This window comes from Planococcus citri, chromosome 4, assembly GCF_950023065.1.
Source record: "Planococcus citri chromosome 4, ihPlaCitr1.1, whole genome shotgun sequence".
Lineage (NCBI taxonomy): Eukaryota > Metazoa > Arthropoda > Insecta > Hemiptera > Pseudococcidae > Planococcus > Planococcus citri.
Window position 1 is genome coordinate 25,581,309 of NC_088680.1, and position 18,230 is coordinate 25,599,538.

Genomic DNA, 18,230 nt, shown 5'->3' on the forward strand with positions numbered 1-18,230 from the left:
CGCAAAGTAATTACAGACAATGGCAGCCAATTTAGGAGTGAGGCGTGGAACGAGATGCTCACCGCGAATGGTATAAAAATAGGCCATACTACAACTTACAACCCTCAGTCTTCTCTGGTTGAGCGCACGATGCGCATAATTGGAGATAGGCTGAGAGCAAAGTTGAACGATGAGCCCGAGAATGACGAGTATACTCACCACGGTTGGCACGTGCATGTTAAGAAAATAGAGTCTGAAATAAATAATACCCCTACTGAATTTGGCATAAAACCGAATGAGGTATGGGGCATCGAAGATGAGTTTTCTGCCAACATGCCAACCAAATTGGCTAAGTTAAATTCTAAGTACCTGCTCAAGAAGCTGCAGCAGGACCAAATCGAGAAAAATCCTAAATCTGTGACTACCGAGACGCTCATGGAAAAGCCTATGGAGCTCTCAAACCTGATACGTGACGAAGATGGTTATTACTGGGCAGCCGTTGATGGAGCTTGCTCAAACAACGGTTCCAGTGATGCCATAGCAGGTATAGGGGTGGCTTGGACTCCTACTGGAGAATTTAATATATCCGAAAGAGTAGACCACCCTAGGTACCGGAATACCAATAATTTGGCCGAGGCGATAGCTCTGTGCAAAGCTATGAAAGTGATGCTCAAACTAGGTGCAAAAAGAGGAAAAATATTTTCGGATTCATGCTATTTAACAACAGCAATAAATTATAATGTAGAGAAATGGAAGATCAATAACTGGAAGAATGCTAGTAAAAAACCAGTTGTGCACCGAGAAATTTTTCAAGAAATTTTAGAATTGAAAGAAAAGTTTGAGAAGTTTGAGTTAAAGCACACACCTGCGAGAAGCTTTGATCGTAACAACCACGCCGCTGATAAGCTAGCGCGTAAGGCGGTGTATACACAAGAGTTGGTAGACCTGCGAGTTGATGAAATGACCGAGCAGCAGGCGTTAATTTCATTTATTCGAGAAAAGAGAAAGCTACAAAGATCAAGAGATGAAGTAGCATTTTATAAAATTAAGGGAGACCCCATTTGTTACGAGGAGGGGGAATTAGTTATGCTTACGGAACACAGACAGAGCTCATATGATAAAGGAGTCTCGAAAAAATTGTTTCCTAAGCGTTTTGGGCCTTACATGGTCATGAAGCATGTCGGAGATAATGCATACAGAGTAAGAAGCATAGCTAACGAGTCTGATGAGCAAATTGTCAATGCTAGGCAAATGACAATTTATTTGAATTTAGAACAACAAGAGAAGCTCAAAAATGATCCGAAATTAAAGTCAAAGACAGACTCAAGGCCCTTAATTGAAAAAATTAAAGAGAAAGTAACGCCGAAAGAGATAGAAAGGCCAGAAATTGACGAGGAGGTCGAAGAGGAGGTCATTGACCCTAAAATACACGATCAAGTAGCAGAAAGAGCAGCTAGGCTATTGGCTAGAGAATTGCGAAAGAAAGAGCTAGAACAAGCTGAGGAAAAGAGAGGAAAGAAACTGCAAGAATTCCAGAAACTCAAAAAGCATGCGAGACGCAAGTTAGATGATAAAGAAAACGAGAAGATTGCTACGTGCATTAAAAAAGCCGTTGGTTTGACAACAAAGGCTGGAGAAATACTTGCGAACGCGGAAAAGAAAGATAAAGATAGAAAAAGAACGAAAAAGTTGAAGCCAGGTGAAAAAGCACCTGGGTCAGACGATCCGGATTATGTACCACCTACAAGCACGAAAAGAAGAAAAAAGAAAACAGTAAATTTTATAGCTCTGGAAAAATTAGAATCTCATCACCGTGTGATGTTCGTAGAGTTGTACATGAATTACGAGGACGTGCTGAAATAAAAAGAGAAAAAGAGTAGCTGGAATTCGAGGTACTGGTTGGTGCCTAAATTTTAATCTGTAAATAATTTTTTTTTATTAGTTTTAAATCTTATTTTATTCAAATTACTCGTAGCAATATTTTAACCTAGTTTTAAAAAACCAAAAAGAGCAAGCCATCGAAAGTAAAAGCAAGTTCTATCCGAGTAGCATACGAGCTGTATGAAGAGAAGTAGTACTAGCGAGTAGGCGGGGGGTAGAATGGAACGAACGCAACGAGAACGAAAACGAGCGGCTCCCCGCAACCTGTAGTTACGAAGCAGAGAGTAGTCTGTACGTTAGCGAGTAGGCGGGGGGTGGTAAAGAGTCGCACGCATCAGCTGATAAAACTAGATCGGTTGAAACGAACCAACGAACGAGGAAAGTAATGCCAAGGACGTTGCAGTTTTGATGTATTATTGATGCGTGTTATGTAATAACGTGAATGTTTGTTGAAAGTTTGTAGTGAAGTGCGTATTCGTAGAGTTCGGCATATTGATGCTTTTGTGGTAAATTTTGCGCTAATTGGTGATCGTAAAAGCTCACGTACGCGTGTGTATGTGCGAAATCGTATAATTTGGCGTAAAAAAGTAAAAAATCGGGTAATTTATTTGAGAAGTGAACAGTTTGCTGCATGTTTGTTTCGGTAAGGTCTAACAAAGAAGCCTAAAATCAAAATGGCGTAAGTCTATTGAATATGGTTTTTAATTCGCTCGTGTTGTATTTTTCCGTTAGAAAAGTGAATAAAAATTCGAAACGTGTTGATTAGAAGAAAAATTCCAGTAAAAGAGTAGCTCCTCGTGTATTTCGACTGGGTAAGTTGAATTTGTTTATCCTCGTGTGCAATTAATTTCATTGTGTTACACGATACGTCATGCTTAATTAGTGAAAGATTATTAATTTAGTGTGGTATTTTTTGCACACAGCCGAAGAAGCTACCGGCTATACGAGAAGCGACGTGGTTTTTTGTCTTGTTTCAACGAGTTGGAAAAACGATAGTGGTCAAGTGGTGGCATGAAATTTTTCGACGAAGTTTTGTTTTATTACAAAAGGTAAGCGAAATGCACGGAGTAAACTATCGTATATGTGAACGTAGTGCTAATTGGAAGTACGTGTAATTAAAAAATGAACTACGAGTAGCGTATTGAGATGTTTATTACCTGTTTCAGCTGATTAGTTGGACGTTTGAGTGGTAAATATTCGTTTGACGAGAATTCTATCGACGCTGAGATTAGGTAAGCTGGATTAGAAGTACCTACGAGTAGTTTACACGTACCTACAAACAAAGTAAGATAATACGAAAATTAATTACCTGTCGATGCTTTCAGTAATAAGACATATTGGATCGCAGTAAATCGATTCGAGAAGCTGGAAGTTTATTTTAGTCAGACAGAGGTAATTAGGATAAATAGAGTAGATTACGAGTAAAATACGAAAAATGCATTTGTACTTACCGTTGTGCCGTTGATTTGCCACAGCTATTGACGTAAAATGGATGGCGCGGACGAAAGAGAAGATATACCGAGACGAGCGTTTGTTTGGGATGATAGCAACAGCAGCACTTCCGAAAGGTAAAGATCTTCGATACCTGTAAAATAGAGTAAAAATTAGATTATTCTCGAGTAGCATCGATAATTAACAGAGTACGGTGTAATTGTTATTCAAATTTAGCGAAGAGGAAGATGACGCAACGCATTACCGCGTTTTCCGCTGCCAGCTATGCGGACAGGCCATTGGTGAAGGCTCGAGAAGCAAAAAATCGAATTCCAGAGCCCTCGCCTTGCCATGCGGACATCAGTTGCACAAAAAATGCATGAAAAAGCATAATGTCGAGGTGCCGGGTGATTGTCCGGTGGTCCGGTGTAAAAAATCCGGTAAAGTCGATCCGGCCACATGGGTAAAATTACGAGGTGGCACGACGGAGATTTCGAGACGGGCCAACGAAGATAACGAGTCGCTGCGGGAAAGATTGCGGGATGCGGAACGACAGGTACAAACGCTGATCGAGCAAAACGAGTCGCTCATGAGAAATACGCCGAGAACCGAGTTGGAGCTACGAGAACGCGAGCTGAAAATTGCAATCGACAAAGCGGTGCGTCTGCGTAAAGAATTAGACGAGCTGCAGGCTACCGCTACTGCACTTGCTGATCGGAATCGGGTCCTCCTACTAGCGCATGAAGGCAAGGAAGAACCGACGCCAGAGGAGCTGGTGGAAGACGCCTACGCGATCGAGAAAGAAAAACGAGACTTTGACGTGCGATTCGATGCTGGTAAGCTGCGGTCAGATGGGCATTGTAGTTGTTTCGAAAGAGTAAACTTAGGTGTTGTGTATTTTATGTCATTTAGAAAACAGAGCAATTCGAGATAGGCGTTACCAACAGTTCGAAGAAGCGTTACGCGAAAATGACACGAGTTTCGAACGGGCATTAAGCGCAATAAGTCGAGCGCGCAGCTTCAATCATATTGAAGATCACCGCGTCATGATGCTGTTGGACCTAGATCGCCAAGCAGAGGAGCGTGAGATTACCTTGACTGAAATACTCGATGGTTTGGACGTTGTGCCGGTGTTAGGAGGTGAGCGTCCGCAAATATGGTTTTAGTTTTGAGTAATGAAACGAGTAGTAAACGAGTTGTGTCTTTTCTTGTGTATGTTATTAAATAGGTGTCGAGCTGCCGGTTGCTATGCAAATGATCGGGCTTAACAGTCGCTTAGAGGAGCTGTCAATAAGTTATGAAGACATCTTCGAGCTGTTGAGCGACGAGACCGAACGAGCACGAATCACCGCGAGACGATCGTTGAGACAGGCGAATGCGAGGCCATCTTCAAGCGGGGTGCCTGTGACCAACGAGCAGCCCGAAGCGATAAAGATAGAAGCGGTGGAGCAGCCAATAGAAAACGAGAAGCCACCGACGCCAAGTGTTGTTATTCCGGTCCTTTCGCCCGAGGTTATTTCGAGCGTTAACAGAGGAGCCTCGTTAAGTTACGAAAGCGTCGAAGCGTCGGTATCGTCGGACTCGGGTAAGAATAGCGAAGTAAGCCCTCGAGCTGACGAAAGAGTGTCGAGACGTGTTACACGAAAGAGAACGAGTGAGAGTACGTCGGCTGAGAGCTCTGCGTCCAAAATATCTCGTAATAGTGACATTCCCGATGGGGTACTAATTGCGTCTTTAAAACTGTGTTTAGAAAGAGCAAGTAGAGACGATTTACGTGGCGAAATTCAAAGGCTGTTAGACATGCGAGGAGATGCTGAAAATGACGCAAAACCGAACTCCGATGAGACAGAAAACCTGATTCGGAAAACTCTGCTTGAAGCGAAAGTAAAGAAGCAAGAGTCGACACCGAAGACAGAGAAGCGACCAGTGGACGTCGTGACGGGTACGCCAGCGTCAGACGCCGACAGCAGCACAAGAAAAAGTGAGTCTCGTTCGAGCCGAAAGGATACGACTACGGAAGGTTCGTCGTCAAAGAAATCTGTCCGTTCGAGTGCGTCGAAGTCGGGCGTTTCCGGCGTCGAGTCGATCAAACGAGGCAGATCAAGGAGCAGCTCGTCGAGTAGCTCAGACTCCAGTTCTTCGAGCTCGTCACCCCCGAAAAGACCTCAGCGCAAAGCCGCAGCAAAAAGAGAAGTTCCGGCAAAGAAGAAATCAGTGTCAAAAAAGAAAAAGCCGACGCCGCCGAAGAAGAAACCGGCTGCGAAGAAGAAGGCCCCGGCACGAAAGAGAACGACGAAAGGGAAACCTTCGACGAAAGAGGAGCCCTCTGTAGAAAAAGAAAGAACCCCCGAACGAGCAGCTGAAGGAGTCCAAACGAGGAGTAAGACGCGCAGCGAATCAAAGTCGGTAGAAGAGGGAGAAATTACTCAGTCGAGCCAAGAGGTGCTCGAGCTGGCAGCGAGTTCGAACGAGGTGGAGGAGCTCGCGGCGAGCACGCCACCGCCACCGCCAAGCGACCCGGCCCCGAGTCAGCCACCGCCGCCGCCGAGCCCGGTGTTACGAGAACAGCTACCGGGTATTGCCCAGGTAAACGCGCAGGAACGAGCGCGACTAGTACTGATTGAGCGAGAGGCGCAATACCGCCACAATATCGAAGAGATGCTGCGCGAGCTTGATCAACAAGAGGCGAATGCGCAGGCGGGCTACTTGGAGCCACTGCCGGTAGAAGAGTGCTTCGTACCGGCCGAGCAGCGACCACCACATCCCGCCCCAGTGTGGATTTTGGCTAGCTTCCAGGTGGAACCGGACGGGCAGCGATATTATCGTAACGTATGGTTCCCGGTCACTCGCGATACGCTGCAATTGGCCATGCAGAGCAGGGGAATCATTTTAGATGATAACCTGACGACGCGGGATGATTCATTTTACGAACGAGACGGAGCAGCGGGCCTGATCGGACGATACTGGCGGGAAGGAGTAGCTTTCTATGGTATAAACTCGTTTATAGTAATTGGAGATAGTTTAGCGCACGCACTAGTTAGCGAGATAATTTTTCAAAACCGAGAGGAGAAAGAGGCATGGAAGATCCACCCTATGTCTGGCTCTCGAATACCGATTACGACGATAAGGAAAAATCTTCGGAGATTCGTACTGCGGTCGCCTCAAAGGGTGATTATGTCCATTGGTCAGTACGAGACAGAAAAAGAGGAGCTTGAAGAGATCAAGAAACGCATCAGAGAACTGTGGCAAACCATGTTTAGACATGGAACTCGCCACATCTTGATGGTACCGCCGGTAACGTGGCCGCAGTGTCCGGTAAGGAGGAACGAGTTGAGACAATTCCTACGAGAAAGCCCTGGTGATTATTTCCCAGGCAGGTACGTTTACCTCGAAGGCCTCGAAGAGGTGATAAATCGAGTCCCTCCGACAGTATTCCGTGGACCGACTCCATATCTAAATGAGCACCAAGTAAGCGAGGCGCTCGTGCGAGTTTTCGAATATGCCAGTATAGAAAGAAGGCATGCTTACGGCCACTTGGCAAGGGAACGCGATCCACCGCGACCTACGGACGAGCAGCGTCGAGATCAAATTGATAGAAGTCATGAATTACGACGACACGACCGAGAAGCGCGCGAACACGTGGACAGAAACGCGGTAATGGAGAGATTGGCGCATGAAGTCCATGAGAGAGATCTCATAGACAGAGTGCAGGCGCAAGAGTATCGAAACCCGAATCGGAGACCGCTGCCGGAGCCGAACATGAACGTCCGAGAATTTGAACCGGCACCGAGGCCACGAGTAGCTCGGGAAGATCGAAGGTGGCAGCAAGCAGCGCAGGATAGACCAGCGGCCCAAGGGCAGCGAGTAGCTCGCGATGAACGAATTCAGGCCATCGCGCAACAGCCAATTCGACAGAATGTCCCTGAGCAGCAGCGTCAGAACCCCGAGCAGCAGCCTGAGAATCGAATGCCGCAGCCAGCAGCGGTACCGGCGATTGGTGTTGGTCTGGGTAGAGGACGGCTAGCCGAAAGAAGAGAAATTAGACGACGAGATGCTGAGATGGCTCAGCGCCAAAATAACCAGAATCCGGAAAACCACCGTCGGTAAAGAGTAGCGACCGGAAATGGTTTAGAATTCGTCTGTAATAGTTCCTAGCTGAGTCAAAAAGAGGAGAAGGCTGTAAATTATGTTATTTTTATAATTTTTTGAGAATGTAATTGTTTTTTTTTTGTTTTCGTTTGCCAAGAGAAAAGCCAGAGAAGCAGTGGTTTTTTCTATGTTATTTTACAAGTAGATGGATTGATTAAGTTTAATTTTGTATGTTTTTTTTTAGTTTTGTTTAAATTGTTTTGTTTGCGAAAGGTATACCAAATAAAGAGTAGTGTACCAAGAAAGTGAACAACAGTGAATCGATTTTTTGTGTTTATCGTCCAATGTGATATTTGTGTTCCATTTACGTGAATTTTGTGGAATAATTTCTGTGTTAGGCAAACGAGTAGAAAATAAGAGAATTGAAATTTTTTTTTGTTTGTTTTTATGGTTGTATCATCGAAAGAGTAGCCAAAATACGAGGTGAAAGATGTAGTGTAAAATAAAGACTTACGTAACGAGTATTGAAGTTTTCATTTCGCGAACCAACGTGTTTGAACTGGAATGAGAATAAAGAGCAGCTTTGGTTACCAACGAGATACCTGTGAAAAGAAATAAGAAAAGAACAAAGTACAAAATTCTTTTTGGTAAAAGCAGTAAAAGAGAAGTAAAAATATTACATCCCGTGACAGGTATCAACGAGTAGCTGCGTAAACAATCCGAGTAGCTGGAGTTAGCGTGCGTGAACTGGTCTAGACGTGTTGGAATTTCAGCACCTGTGAAAAACAGAGTGTTAATATTCAGAGGTAGACTATGAGTAAATGAAAGAGTAGTTACCTGAGTCTGGAAGCAGTGAAGTAACGAGTTGAACTCCAGTGAAAAACCTGGAACAGAGAGAAAGAAAAGAGTGAATTATTCGAGTAGCTCAACTGAGTGGTTTCACAGGGTTCGAGTCAAGAAGAAGTTCCAGAGTTCCAGCCAAGTTCCGGTCCAGACAATGGTATGATGTATAAGATTAGCATAGTGATAAAATTCGATTGTAATATTATTATTAATACAAATGTTTAGATATGTTAATCTTAAGATCGCGAAATTGTACAAAGATTCTGCAAGAGTAGCCAGATAGGGATGTAGGGCCATATAACGAGCAGGCCACATCTGGCATACGAAGCGGGGCAGGGGGAGCCCAAGTACTCTACGAGACGCTGAGTAGGCCTCTTTTAGGCTGCGTATCCAGACGGGCCCCCGAGCTATACCCAGCCGGGGCATTATGTAGAGGGTACTTGGGACTCCATGTTACCACTCTACAGTGGTAATTTGATGCCCAGGTCGGAGGCTGCACTGAACCAGGTGCAACGCCATCTGGTGGACTGGTTCAGGGAAGCTGACGGCCGAGAGTAAGTTACAGAGTTGCTTCGCAGTTTTCCAATCTTCTTCTAACGAGCAAGATAAAGCTTTTACGCTAGCTTGGAGAACGTTCATGCCTTTAAGCAGAATCTTTCGTTGTTATATGAATGGTAGTGATTGTACATTGTAGCAACATGTACTGTATATCGTATTAAGTGCTTGAATAAATATTCAGAGTAAATTGCTTTGGCCATTTATTGCGTTTGGTATTTATGATAGTACTATTGTGTATGGTAGAACTGAGATAGGTATTTCTATACCTTGGGACTTTTGGTCTAAACGGCCTTATCGAGTAAGAGCCCTCAGAGCCAGATGGTACAAGTAGTCTGAGGACTCTTAAGAGAAAGTTAGGGTTTTACCTTTACAATAGGTATGATTTAATCAGATCCAATCAAGTCTTTTCACGTCTGAACAGATCTGATCGCTGATCAAAACTTCGATCTGATCACATCTGATAAGTAATGAGGTCTGGTGAGGTGAGATCTAACCTGATCAAAACTTTGATTTGATCATACATATTAAGAGGTCCGGTCAAACTGGATTCAGGAATGTCCAGATTTGATCCTTCAAATCTGCTGAGATCTCGTTGGATCAGATTGAATCCAGAAGATGTCAAGGTCTGATCCGATCAAACTAGTCTAGATAGCTATTCAGATCTGATCATGTTTAATCAGTCTTCCCTATTGGATCTGATCACGTTTGAACAGATTTAATCTGATTAGAATTTTGATTTGATCATATCTGATGAGTTCTGGTCAGATCAAATTGGATCCAGAGAATGTCTGAATCTGGCCAGATCAGATCAGATCTGATCTAATCTGAGGGAGGCAGGGTTTCTCTTATTGAATCTAAATGATGTTTGAACAGATCTAATGTCACCGAAACTTTGATCTGATTGAATCTGAAAAGATCTGGTTTGATCAAATCGGATCCATATAAATTCAAACCTCATTGAAAAGTCAATGGAATAAAATACATACAAATATGTACTTATTAAACATTTTTGTTCAAAAATTTTGAGACAAAATTGTTGGTTCTTCTTCGATTGATTTTCAAATTATGTATCATGATTTTTTGTGGTCTTGGATTCGAAACCATAGACTTTTCCTTTCAGTCATGTTGGTTTTGTTCGAACATAGTTTTTTTTTTTTTTTTTTTGGAGGATCAGGAAAGAAAAAAGGGGAATGGTTTTTTTTGCTACAATTTTTGCGTTGGAGTACCTAGGTACTCAAAAACTTCTCTGATTCCCTAATAATAAAATCATCTGATCTGAATATCAAGTTAACAGAGTTTTGAAAAAAATGAAATAAAAATCAGCAATTCAACCTCCTTTTCAAAAATGAATAAGTGTTTAGCAAAACAGAGTTCTGGGCTACATCTCTCGAAAATTTTTGTAAAAGCATAAAAAACACTGATGGATTAATGAAAACTTAAAAAAAAATCGATCAGAAAACATTTTTTGCCAAGTGATGTACCTATTCTTTCTTTATTCCTTCTTTTTTTTTCTTACTCGTACACTGCTGAAAATATTTACTGCGGATGCTCAAAACGAAGCTTCTAAAGAAACAATATATTTTTTTCCTAAAATAACAGCATTGGAAAAAAATACAATATTGGAATTGAATGAAACTGAAAGATTTCATTAGGCTGCCCTAGGCAAGAAACTGGAGAAAAATATTGATTAATAATAAAATTTACTTTGTTGCCGTCTGTATACCTATATGTACTGTGTATCTGCTGCGCCTTTTCCCGAAGATATTTATTATATTTGAAATTAAACTAAAAGAAAGATATTCAATAACATGAAACAATGCTATATTGTAAATATCGACGAGAAAAATATCATAATACCTACGTATCGTATACCTACCTAACTTCTACGTTCTGTCTATCATTTTATATCTCGAAGGCAAGATCATATTTGAAACGTTTTCGAAAAGCAACGTCGGTGAAATTTTTTCTTTCAGATGAAGGAGTATAGGAAACCTTTTTTTGACGTGTTTGTAAATCTGATAAATTAGGTATTGGAATCGAATGATTGAGTTGGAAGGAGGGGAGAGGGAGTGGAATACGAATAAGAACTTTTTTTTTCTGCAGAAGTTTTACCTATTTTGCGGTGAGTGGCATTTTGTTTATGTTTATGAATGTTTGTTTATTTTTCCTTTGTTACTTAACAAAAAAATTGAAAAAATGGGTGCAATTTTGAAACATGTATAAATACCTATTATGTAAAGGCTCATTTATAATGGTAATACAAATTCACAAAAAAAATAAATGAAAAAGTTGAATCTGTGGTTTTCAATAGAACCATTTATAATTGTAATAGAAATTCTCCTATTAAAAACCATAGATCCAACTTTTTCATTTATTTTTTTTTGTGAATTTCTATTACCATTATAAATGAGCCTTAAGTAAAATGAACATGAAAATGGTTCAAAATTCCAAGTTCTTTCTTTTTTTAAAAAAATGTGTTTTTTTGTCGGGGGGGGGGAGAGAAAAAGTACGATAATTGGGAATTTTTGGGACACAATTCTCGCCCATTTTTTGTATGGAAAATTACTTGAAGAACATTTTTTTCTGCATTTTTTGTAGAAATTGTGAGAAGATACCAAAATTTCTGACCCAACTACACGTCTCCTTGTTCCCTCGATTCCATCAAAATCAATTCACAGCCAGAGCAAAAAAATATCCGCCACTTCACAACACCCGAAACTGGAGCATATCGCGCTGTTGAACGCTCTACTTAATTCAAACATCAAGATGTTTCCAGCTTTCCATATAAATTATCCCCTTCACATGTATACTCCTCGTACATTCCAGAGAATACACCCGCAGCATAAACTAAGAGTGGAATAGCGGCATATTGTAGCGGTATTTACGCTTTGTTTATGGTCGTCTAGGCTTTTGTCGTCCGGTATATGGTAAGTTTCAGAACCAGGGGGAAGGGGATGCGGGGTTTTGTATGCAGATAGTTTGGTGTGTTCCGTAATGACAAACTAGTTTGACAATCTTTTGGTATTCGCATAGTTACTTAAAAGCTTGCGGTGAGTAATCAGTTTGCAAAGCTCGGTGAAAAGTTTTCGCTCGACGAAAGTTGGCTGTATGGTATGAGTACCTCTACCTACGTTAACGAAATTATGCATTGTACATGTAGTACCTACCTACCTCACATTTATGATGACTTATCAGTGTGTTATGGGGTGTTTGTCAATATCGTACTCGTGTTTCTTCGCAAAACATACCTATAGCTCGTAAATAGAAAAAAAAAGAGTTCATCGTAGATGCGTCTTCTCATCTCACAACTACATACTTATAGATATGAATAAATATTCGAGGCATTAAAAAAATCCTACGCGGAATGATAAAAACTCCAACCCTTGTTCGGAAGCCTGTCGGCATCAGTCGTGAGTACGAATTAATATCGTCGCTTTTGAAAATATTATACATGTTTGACGATATCACGTCATCCATCAGGGATTCGATACGACTATGGTCGTGTCGTTGTCGGTTTTTTTGAGTAGGTAGTTACTCATAATGTTCGTTGATCCGCCAGCCAGCGCGTCACATCTCGTGCGATCTGCCACTGGCGAGAGATTCTTTATAAAGTACGACGAACGAAGTATAGTAGAACATGGTACGACATCAGTTCACATAAGCGTATGCATCACGCGTCGTAAAAGAATTTAATAAAACGTAATAATGAAAATTCTCCGAGTAACAGGCCTGGTTTTTAGTTGTTTGACAAAATGATTAAAAGTCGTGAAAAGGTTCATGTTGGAAGATTACGCTTTTGAATTCGGTCGTCGCAGTCGACGACGACAACGACGACGAGACATCGTTGATAGATGTGGTGTACTACATGGTGGAGGACGCGGATGCGAAAGGCGAAACGCGACGCATATTAAATTCTTAACATTTTCCTATATCTTACTCGGGTGAGTACATCGTATGGTGTACAGCGTGGTTACACATAATGTGTTGGTACAGACGATACAAACTCTGATTTTTTTCCCCCATCTCCGGTTTTCTCTTTATGTGTTTCGTTCTTGTATGTATTACAATTTTAAACATCATACCTAGGTATCTGTGTTTTTTTATTATTATTAAAATAAAGATGCATTGCCAAGTGGGGTGTTGATTCGAGGTTTGAGTGAAATTCGTCACACCAGAGTGTGTATCGGTACTAAAAAGGCATACACCATAAATCGCACATTCAGTCGCGAATGCCCGTGTGGGGGTCTAGAACAGAAAAACGAACACATTGTGTATGACTGTCCGAAATCTTTGTTCATCACTTCTAAGTACGATTTCATTGACCGTACAAATAGGAAGATTGCCATCAGCAAAGAATTCGACACCTTTGCCAAGGAGCTGATTGAATGGCTAAAAAGATTCAACATGGAGTACGAAGCTCGCCTATGCCACATCGCAGGTAATGATGGGTGAAGATTAGCTGACTCAGTCAGTGGCTAATGTCTCAACTAGGGTAACTGGGGAGGGGGCTGAGACCCCAGGCTGGTAAACTTCTGGGTTATGCAAGGCTTGGCTGTACTTGGTCCTCTTCCTGGTTAGGGAACCACCCAACAACAATCTACTGTTGTTGGCTTTATGTCTTTCCTCTCTTCAAATTCTTATGTAACATCTTTTTCTGTCTATGTGGTTTTCACACTGGTGCTAAGGGTAGGTCATGCATAACTGGAATCGATGGTTACGACCCTCGTACCTTTCCGAAGGAGGAGACACGGTCCGAGTCAACCTGTAATGGGGTGGCTCGTCTTGGTGTGCCTTGTTTGGTGTGCATTGTGCTGGATCATCAGTGTGTCTACATCCATTCCTTCATTCCATCTCTCCGGACAGTGGGCCCGGTCCCTTGGCTTCTGGTGTTATTCAGGGTTACGCATCGTCAAACCAGCGTGTCAGTCGATGGAGTCCGTCTTCGGGTTTCACGCTGTTTGCCGTTCGCGTCCTGATGGCATGCGGATACGAGACAGAGGTCATTTGGGATTGGGACTCATCGCTGTCCAAGGCTCTTAGGCGGCCATTGTGGGGCTTAGGGAAGTCTCTTGTTGATTTTAAAGCCTCTTGTTGTTTTTAAGTGAAGCCTCTCTGCCTCTCATCATTGTTAAGTCTCTCGTTGTTCTTATTTTGAAGTCTCTCGTTGTCTGAAGTATGTTGTTGTTTTTCGGAGTCTCTTTTCCGGTACCCTAGGGAAGCATTCCCATGTACGAAGTCTCTTGTTGTATTTGTAAATATGTTTATGCGTTATGTTTATGTGTTATGTACTTAATTATATGCTATCTGATGTTGAACTGTTCCAGGTAGAACCACACTCTGCTGCAAACCTTGCTATCCAGAGGCAAGACACCGTTTGTTGGTAGCCACCAAGTTTGGCCCGCTGCTGGGTGCCTCTACCAAGGGGCAGAAGTGAAATAAACAAAGAAATAAATTAATTAAAATTCTCGGCACCTTCTCCCGGGGCCGAGGATCCCTTGTGCGAGTTGTCCCTGCATGAGTTGTGGGTTTCAGGTTTTTGGGCTTGGGACTTTCAGCCATGTCGAGTGAAGTGAGCGTGAGGTGGTCTGAGTGGCTGGTGAGGTTGGTGTTTAGGAGAAAGGAGCAATTTCAAAGTGCAGTATGATAGGAAAACCAAAAAAAAAAAAAAAATTATTACTGATATGAGAATCGGTTTATTGGACTTAACATTTTTCAGAATTGAATGATGTACGCATACAAGTAGTTATCTAGAAAATTTAATTCGGAAAAAAGAGAGAAGCAGCCCGAGAAAGCGAGGGCAAAAGGTTTTGAAAAAACAGAGCCACAATTTTGATAATGACCCAAGTTTTTTAGAAATTTCCGCGATTTCGTGTCTTCTATGTGCAGGTAGACACTCTGCAGCTATAGCTGCCCAGATCCATAAAATTCCAGATTTATCCGCCCCCCCCCCAAAAAAAAACAAGTCATTTTCAAATGAATCTGATAAAAACTAACGTCGTCACTACGTTTTCACACACCACATCGTACTCCGAGTATTTTCTTCAGGAATTACACGAGAATTAGTTCAAGAAATAAAAAGTATTATCTCGTACTTGTAAAAGAGTATACGTGATACATACGAGACACATAAGCTCGCATCGTTCTTTATCCATCGTTTCGAGATACATCGATGTTACTAAACCGAAGGACGTACACGAAGATATACAGACAGTAAAAGTGAGTGTCACAGTCAAAGTACGTACATACGAGCGAAGGAAAAAAACTGACATTAGAAAAGAAGTAAAATCCAATGATCCTCGGGTATACGAGTACGATAAGTATAAGCTTATACTCGATATACTTTGGTACTCGTCGAGTCGTATTTTACCAACCGAGTTACCAGTATATATGTTTTGCAGCAGTATGACGCTAATTGGCAGCGCGATATTTCTTCATTTTTAACCATTTTCACGGCACACAGACACACATATATACGATTCTCTCGTATTTCATCCACGAGAACGACGAAAAACGATGGCACGTGTGGAATTACGTCAAAACGACGTCGCAAAAACTAAACGTAAAATTACTTCGGCAAAGGATTACCTACTCTCGGTGTGTACAATTTTACGACAATACGAATTGTGTCTTTTACCAAGAGTAAATGCCACATAACGGCGAGGTGCAAGTAGTAAAATTAAAAAGAACCAGCTACGACCACGACGACTACTTTTTATGGAACATTTTCACAAACCCGTTTAATTATTACGACTAAAAGAAAATAATATAATATCCGGCGAACTCCGAAGGATACATATCTACTACGAGAAAATACGACATGGCATTCCAGCCCACGAGCCCATAATAGTCGATAAATCAAGAAAATCGAACCCGTCTCTCCTACAAAAATAAAAGACTCGATGGCTATTTCATTTCGTTATACATATCCCCCTCTCCATCCTTCCGCTCCTGACAGATCGCACGTTGCGCTACGTGTACAGCCGAAAGAAAGGGGGAAAATGGCGCTAAATTAAAAAGAGATTAGAAAAAGAGGAGAATAAATTGAGAAAAAGTAAAAGGATAAATGTACGTAATCGTTATTAAAAACTATCGCAGACGTCGGCGGGTGCGACGAGACGTGCAAAAAAACCCATAAATTAACGTTTCAAAAAGAAAATCACTATAGGAGAAAGGGAATAGAATACGAAAAAAGAGAGGATGAAAAAAGCTGGGAAAAAAAGGCAAGAAAAAGAGAAGCGAAAAAAAAACGCTACGCCGAATGAAAGAAGACAAATGGTATTATTGACGTTATCAGTTTTCGCACGATTTCTTATTTAAATGAGAATATTCGCCAAACTATAGAATTTTTATGAAATTTAAAAAAGATCTGTTCGCGGGATAAGAAATGCAATATCTTTCAATACTTTATACTTATTTACTCTCTTAATAATACGTACTCGCGTGTGTAAAGCAGTGGGGGCTTTTTCGAGCGTTTAAATTTTCAGAGATGCTGGCTGTGCGAAAATAACGTCAGAGAAGTTGTATTTTGTGATGAGAAAAATCTTTGTAAAATTAAGATTGATTTCGTTTTTTCACGAGTTGAGTTTTCGGTCAACTTTTCTTCGTTATCAAAAGGTCTCATGACTTTCTCTGCATCTTTCTTTCTTAATGGGTTGCAATCATCTTTCAATAGTAAACCAAAAACGACAACAGTTTGAAAAACACGTAAATAACGAAATGCTCCTAAATGCGAACTTTTTTCGAATAAAAAATATCAAAATTTTTCAAATTTTTCAACACCCTCCTGCTGAAAACTAGAGGAACAGTGATTCGCTTTTGCTCCTGGCGCAGAACTCTCAAGTGATCAAGTGACCTTGTTTTGCCATTTGCGGGATTAGTTTTCGTTCATTTTGTTAATTCTGCTGATTGTGAAAGTCAGAGCAATGTTGTCCTTTTGACTCCTGGCGCAGAACACTCAAGTGATCAAGTGAACCTTTTTTGCCATTTATGGAATTATTTTTGGTTCATTTCTGTCCTCTTTACTTAACATTTTTCATGGGTTCATTCTTCTGATTGTGGGGATTCGAGCAGTCACCTACCTAATTTTTTTCTGAACTCTCAAATGACCAAGTGAGCTATTTTTGTCATTGACAAAATGTTCAAACTTTTTCATCAACTATTGAGCAATTTTTGAAATTTTTTTTCAAATGTAAAAACAGTTATGAATAATTTTTAAAAATTTTAAAAAGTTTTTGAACAATTTTTACAATTTTTGAAAATGTTTTAAACAAGTTTGTAATTATTAAAAATCTACAAATGACGTTTATTTTTAGACGAAAAAAAAATACAACAGGATTTCCACTATTCACTCTTTTGAAAAAATGATTTTCCAATACTTTTCCCAGCTTTCCAGACCAATTCTCCAAACCGTTTAAACACCAACTACACTTGGTTGAGAGGGAGGAGAGGAGGGGTTGTCAATTTGGTGGACAGAAGGCTTCAAATAATTCATTTAGGCAAAAAAATATTAGGGTCAAAATGGGCTTTGCGAGGAGAGCTAAAAAATGATGGAAAATTACTAACGTTGCTCGAGGAAATGAAAAAATTAAAACTGGCAATTTCGTCAAAAACAGGACTTTTTTGACTAAAATTATAACTTTTTGTTGAATTTTGTAAAAATCAGACTCTTCAGGTGAGGAACATTGGCGATAAACAGCATTTTTTTCACATCAACAGAAAATAGAACTTCTTGACAATGTTGGTAAAAAACATGATCGATCCTTTTCACAATTTTTATTACAAACAAAAAAAACATGACTTTTTGACAAACATTAGAACTTTTGATAATTTTTACAAAAATTAAAACTTTTTAACTTTAACAAAAATGGAATTTTCTGGCAATTAAGTTATGACAGAGGCTTTTATTTGGCACTTTAAAAAAATGTTTAGGCAAAAAAGCAGGAATTATGTACTCAGCAATGGGGTAAAAATGAAGACTCTTAAGACAATTCTGACAAAAACCAAGACTTTTTTCCTGCTGAGATACTTCTCTACTGACAAGGGAAGTGCCCCATGTGACATTCGCCCATTTCAATGATTCTTACACCATACAGAGAACATCGATTATTGCCAAACTTCAAATTTTCAGCAGCTGATGTTAATATTTCGATTTTTTGGAACAATTTTTCGATTTTCACGCAAAAATTTTGAAAAATTGAGGAGAAATAATCGGTGCAGGTCGAATACCTAGACCTCTCATAATTTTTGAGTATTTGAATACATAAGATAAAGGGGAAAATGGCTCTTTTTAAAGTTTTGCCATTTCAAATGATCCGAATATTTTCTCATTTTTGATGCATTTTTCAAAATCAGTCTTAGGGCCTGTCCATGTCCTCTTCCAAAAAAATTCGAAAAAAATAATTTTACATTTTTTTTAATTTCAATTTTTTACCCTAGATAACATCCAAAAT

At 40.6% G+C, this 18,230-nt stretch overlaps 2 protein-coding genes across 8 annotated transcripts in view; one reads left to right on the plus strand and one right to left on the minus strand.

Annotated features, from left to right (window-relative positions):
- Window positions 1-18,230, minus strand: part of LOC135842966 (protein O-mannosyl-transferase TMTC2-like) — a 533,307-nt gene that overhangs the window by 340,321 nt on the left and 174,756 nt on the right. The gene's annotated exons all lie outside the window — the stretch shown is intronic.
- Window positions 1,839-8,215, plus strand: LOC135842733 (uncharacterized). 7 transcript variants are annotated; one of them, XM_065360329.1, is made up of 7 exons: window positions 1,839-2,909; window positions 3,027-3,092; window positions 3,186-3,252; window positions 3,336-3,428; window positions 3,529-4,127; window positions 4,204-4,431; window positions 4,520-8,215. In XM_065360329.1, the coding sequence occupies exons 4-7, from the start codon at window positions 3,349-3,351 to the stop codon at window positions 7,396-7,398; spliced, it is 3,786 nt and encodes a 1,261-aa protein (XP_065216401.1). In that variant the 5' UTR covers window positions 1,839-2,909; window positions 3,027-3,092; window positions 3,186-3,252; window positions 3,336-3,348; the 3' UTR covers window positions 7,399-8,215. The 7 variants fall into 7 exon arrangements, with proteins under 7 accessions (XP_065216401.1, XP_065216403.1, XP_065216402.1 ...); XM_065360331.1 differs by having other exon boundaries at window positions 3,027-3,252; XM_065360330.1 differs by having other exon boundaries at window positions 3,186-3,428.

Coding starts and splice junctions, on each gene's coding strand:
- LOC135842733 (XM_065360331.1), top strand. CDS start 3,349: ATGGATGGCGCGGACGAAAGAGAAGATATACCGAGACGAGCGTTTGTT. Junction 3,429..3,528: donor AACAGCAGCACTTCCGAAAG/GTAAAGATCTTC, acceptor ATTCAAATTTAG/CGAAGAGGAAGATGACGCAA. Junction 4,128..4,203: donor TGACGTGCGATTCGATGCTG/GTAAGCTGCGGT, acceptor TATGTCATTTAG/AAAACAGAGCAATTCGAGAT.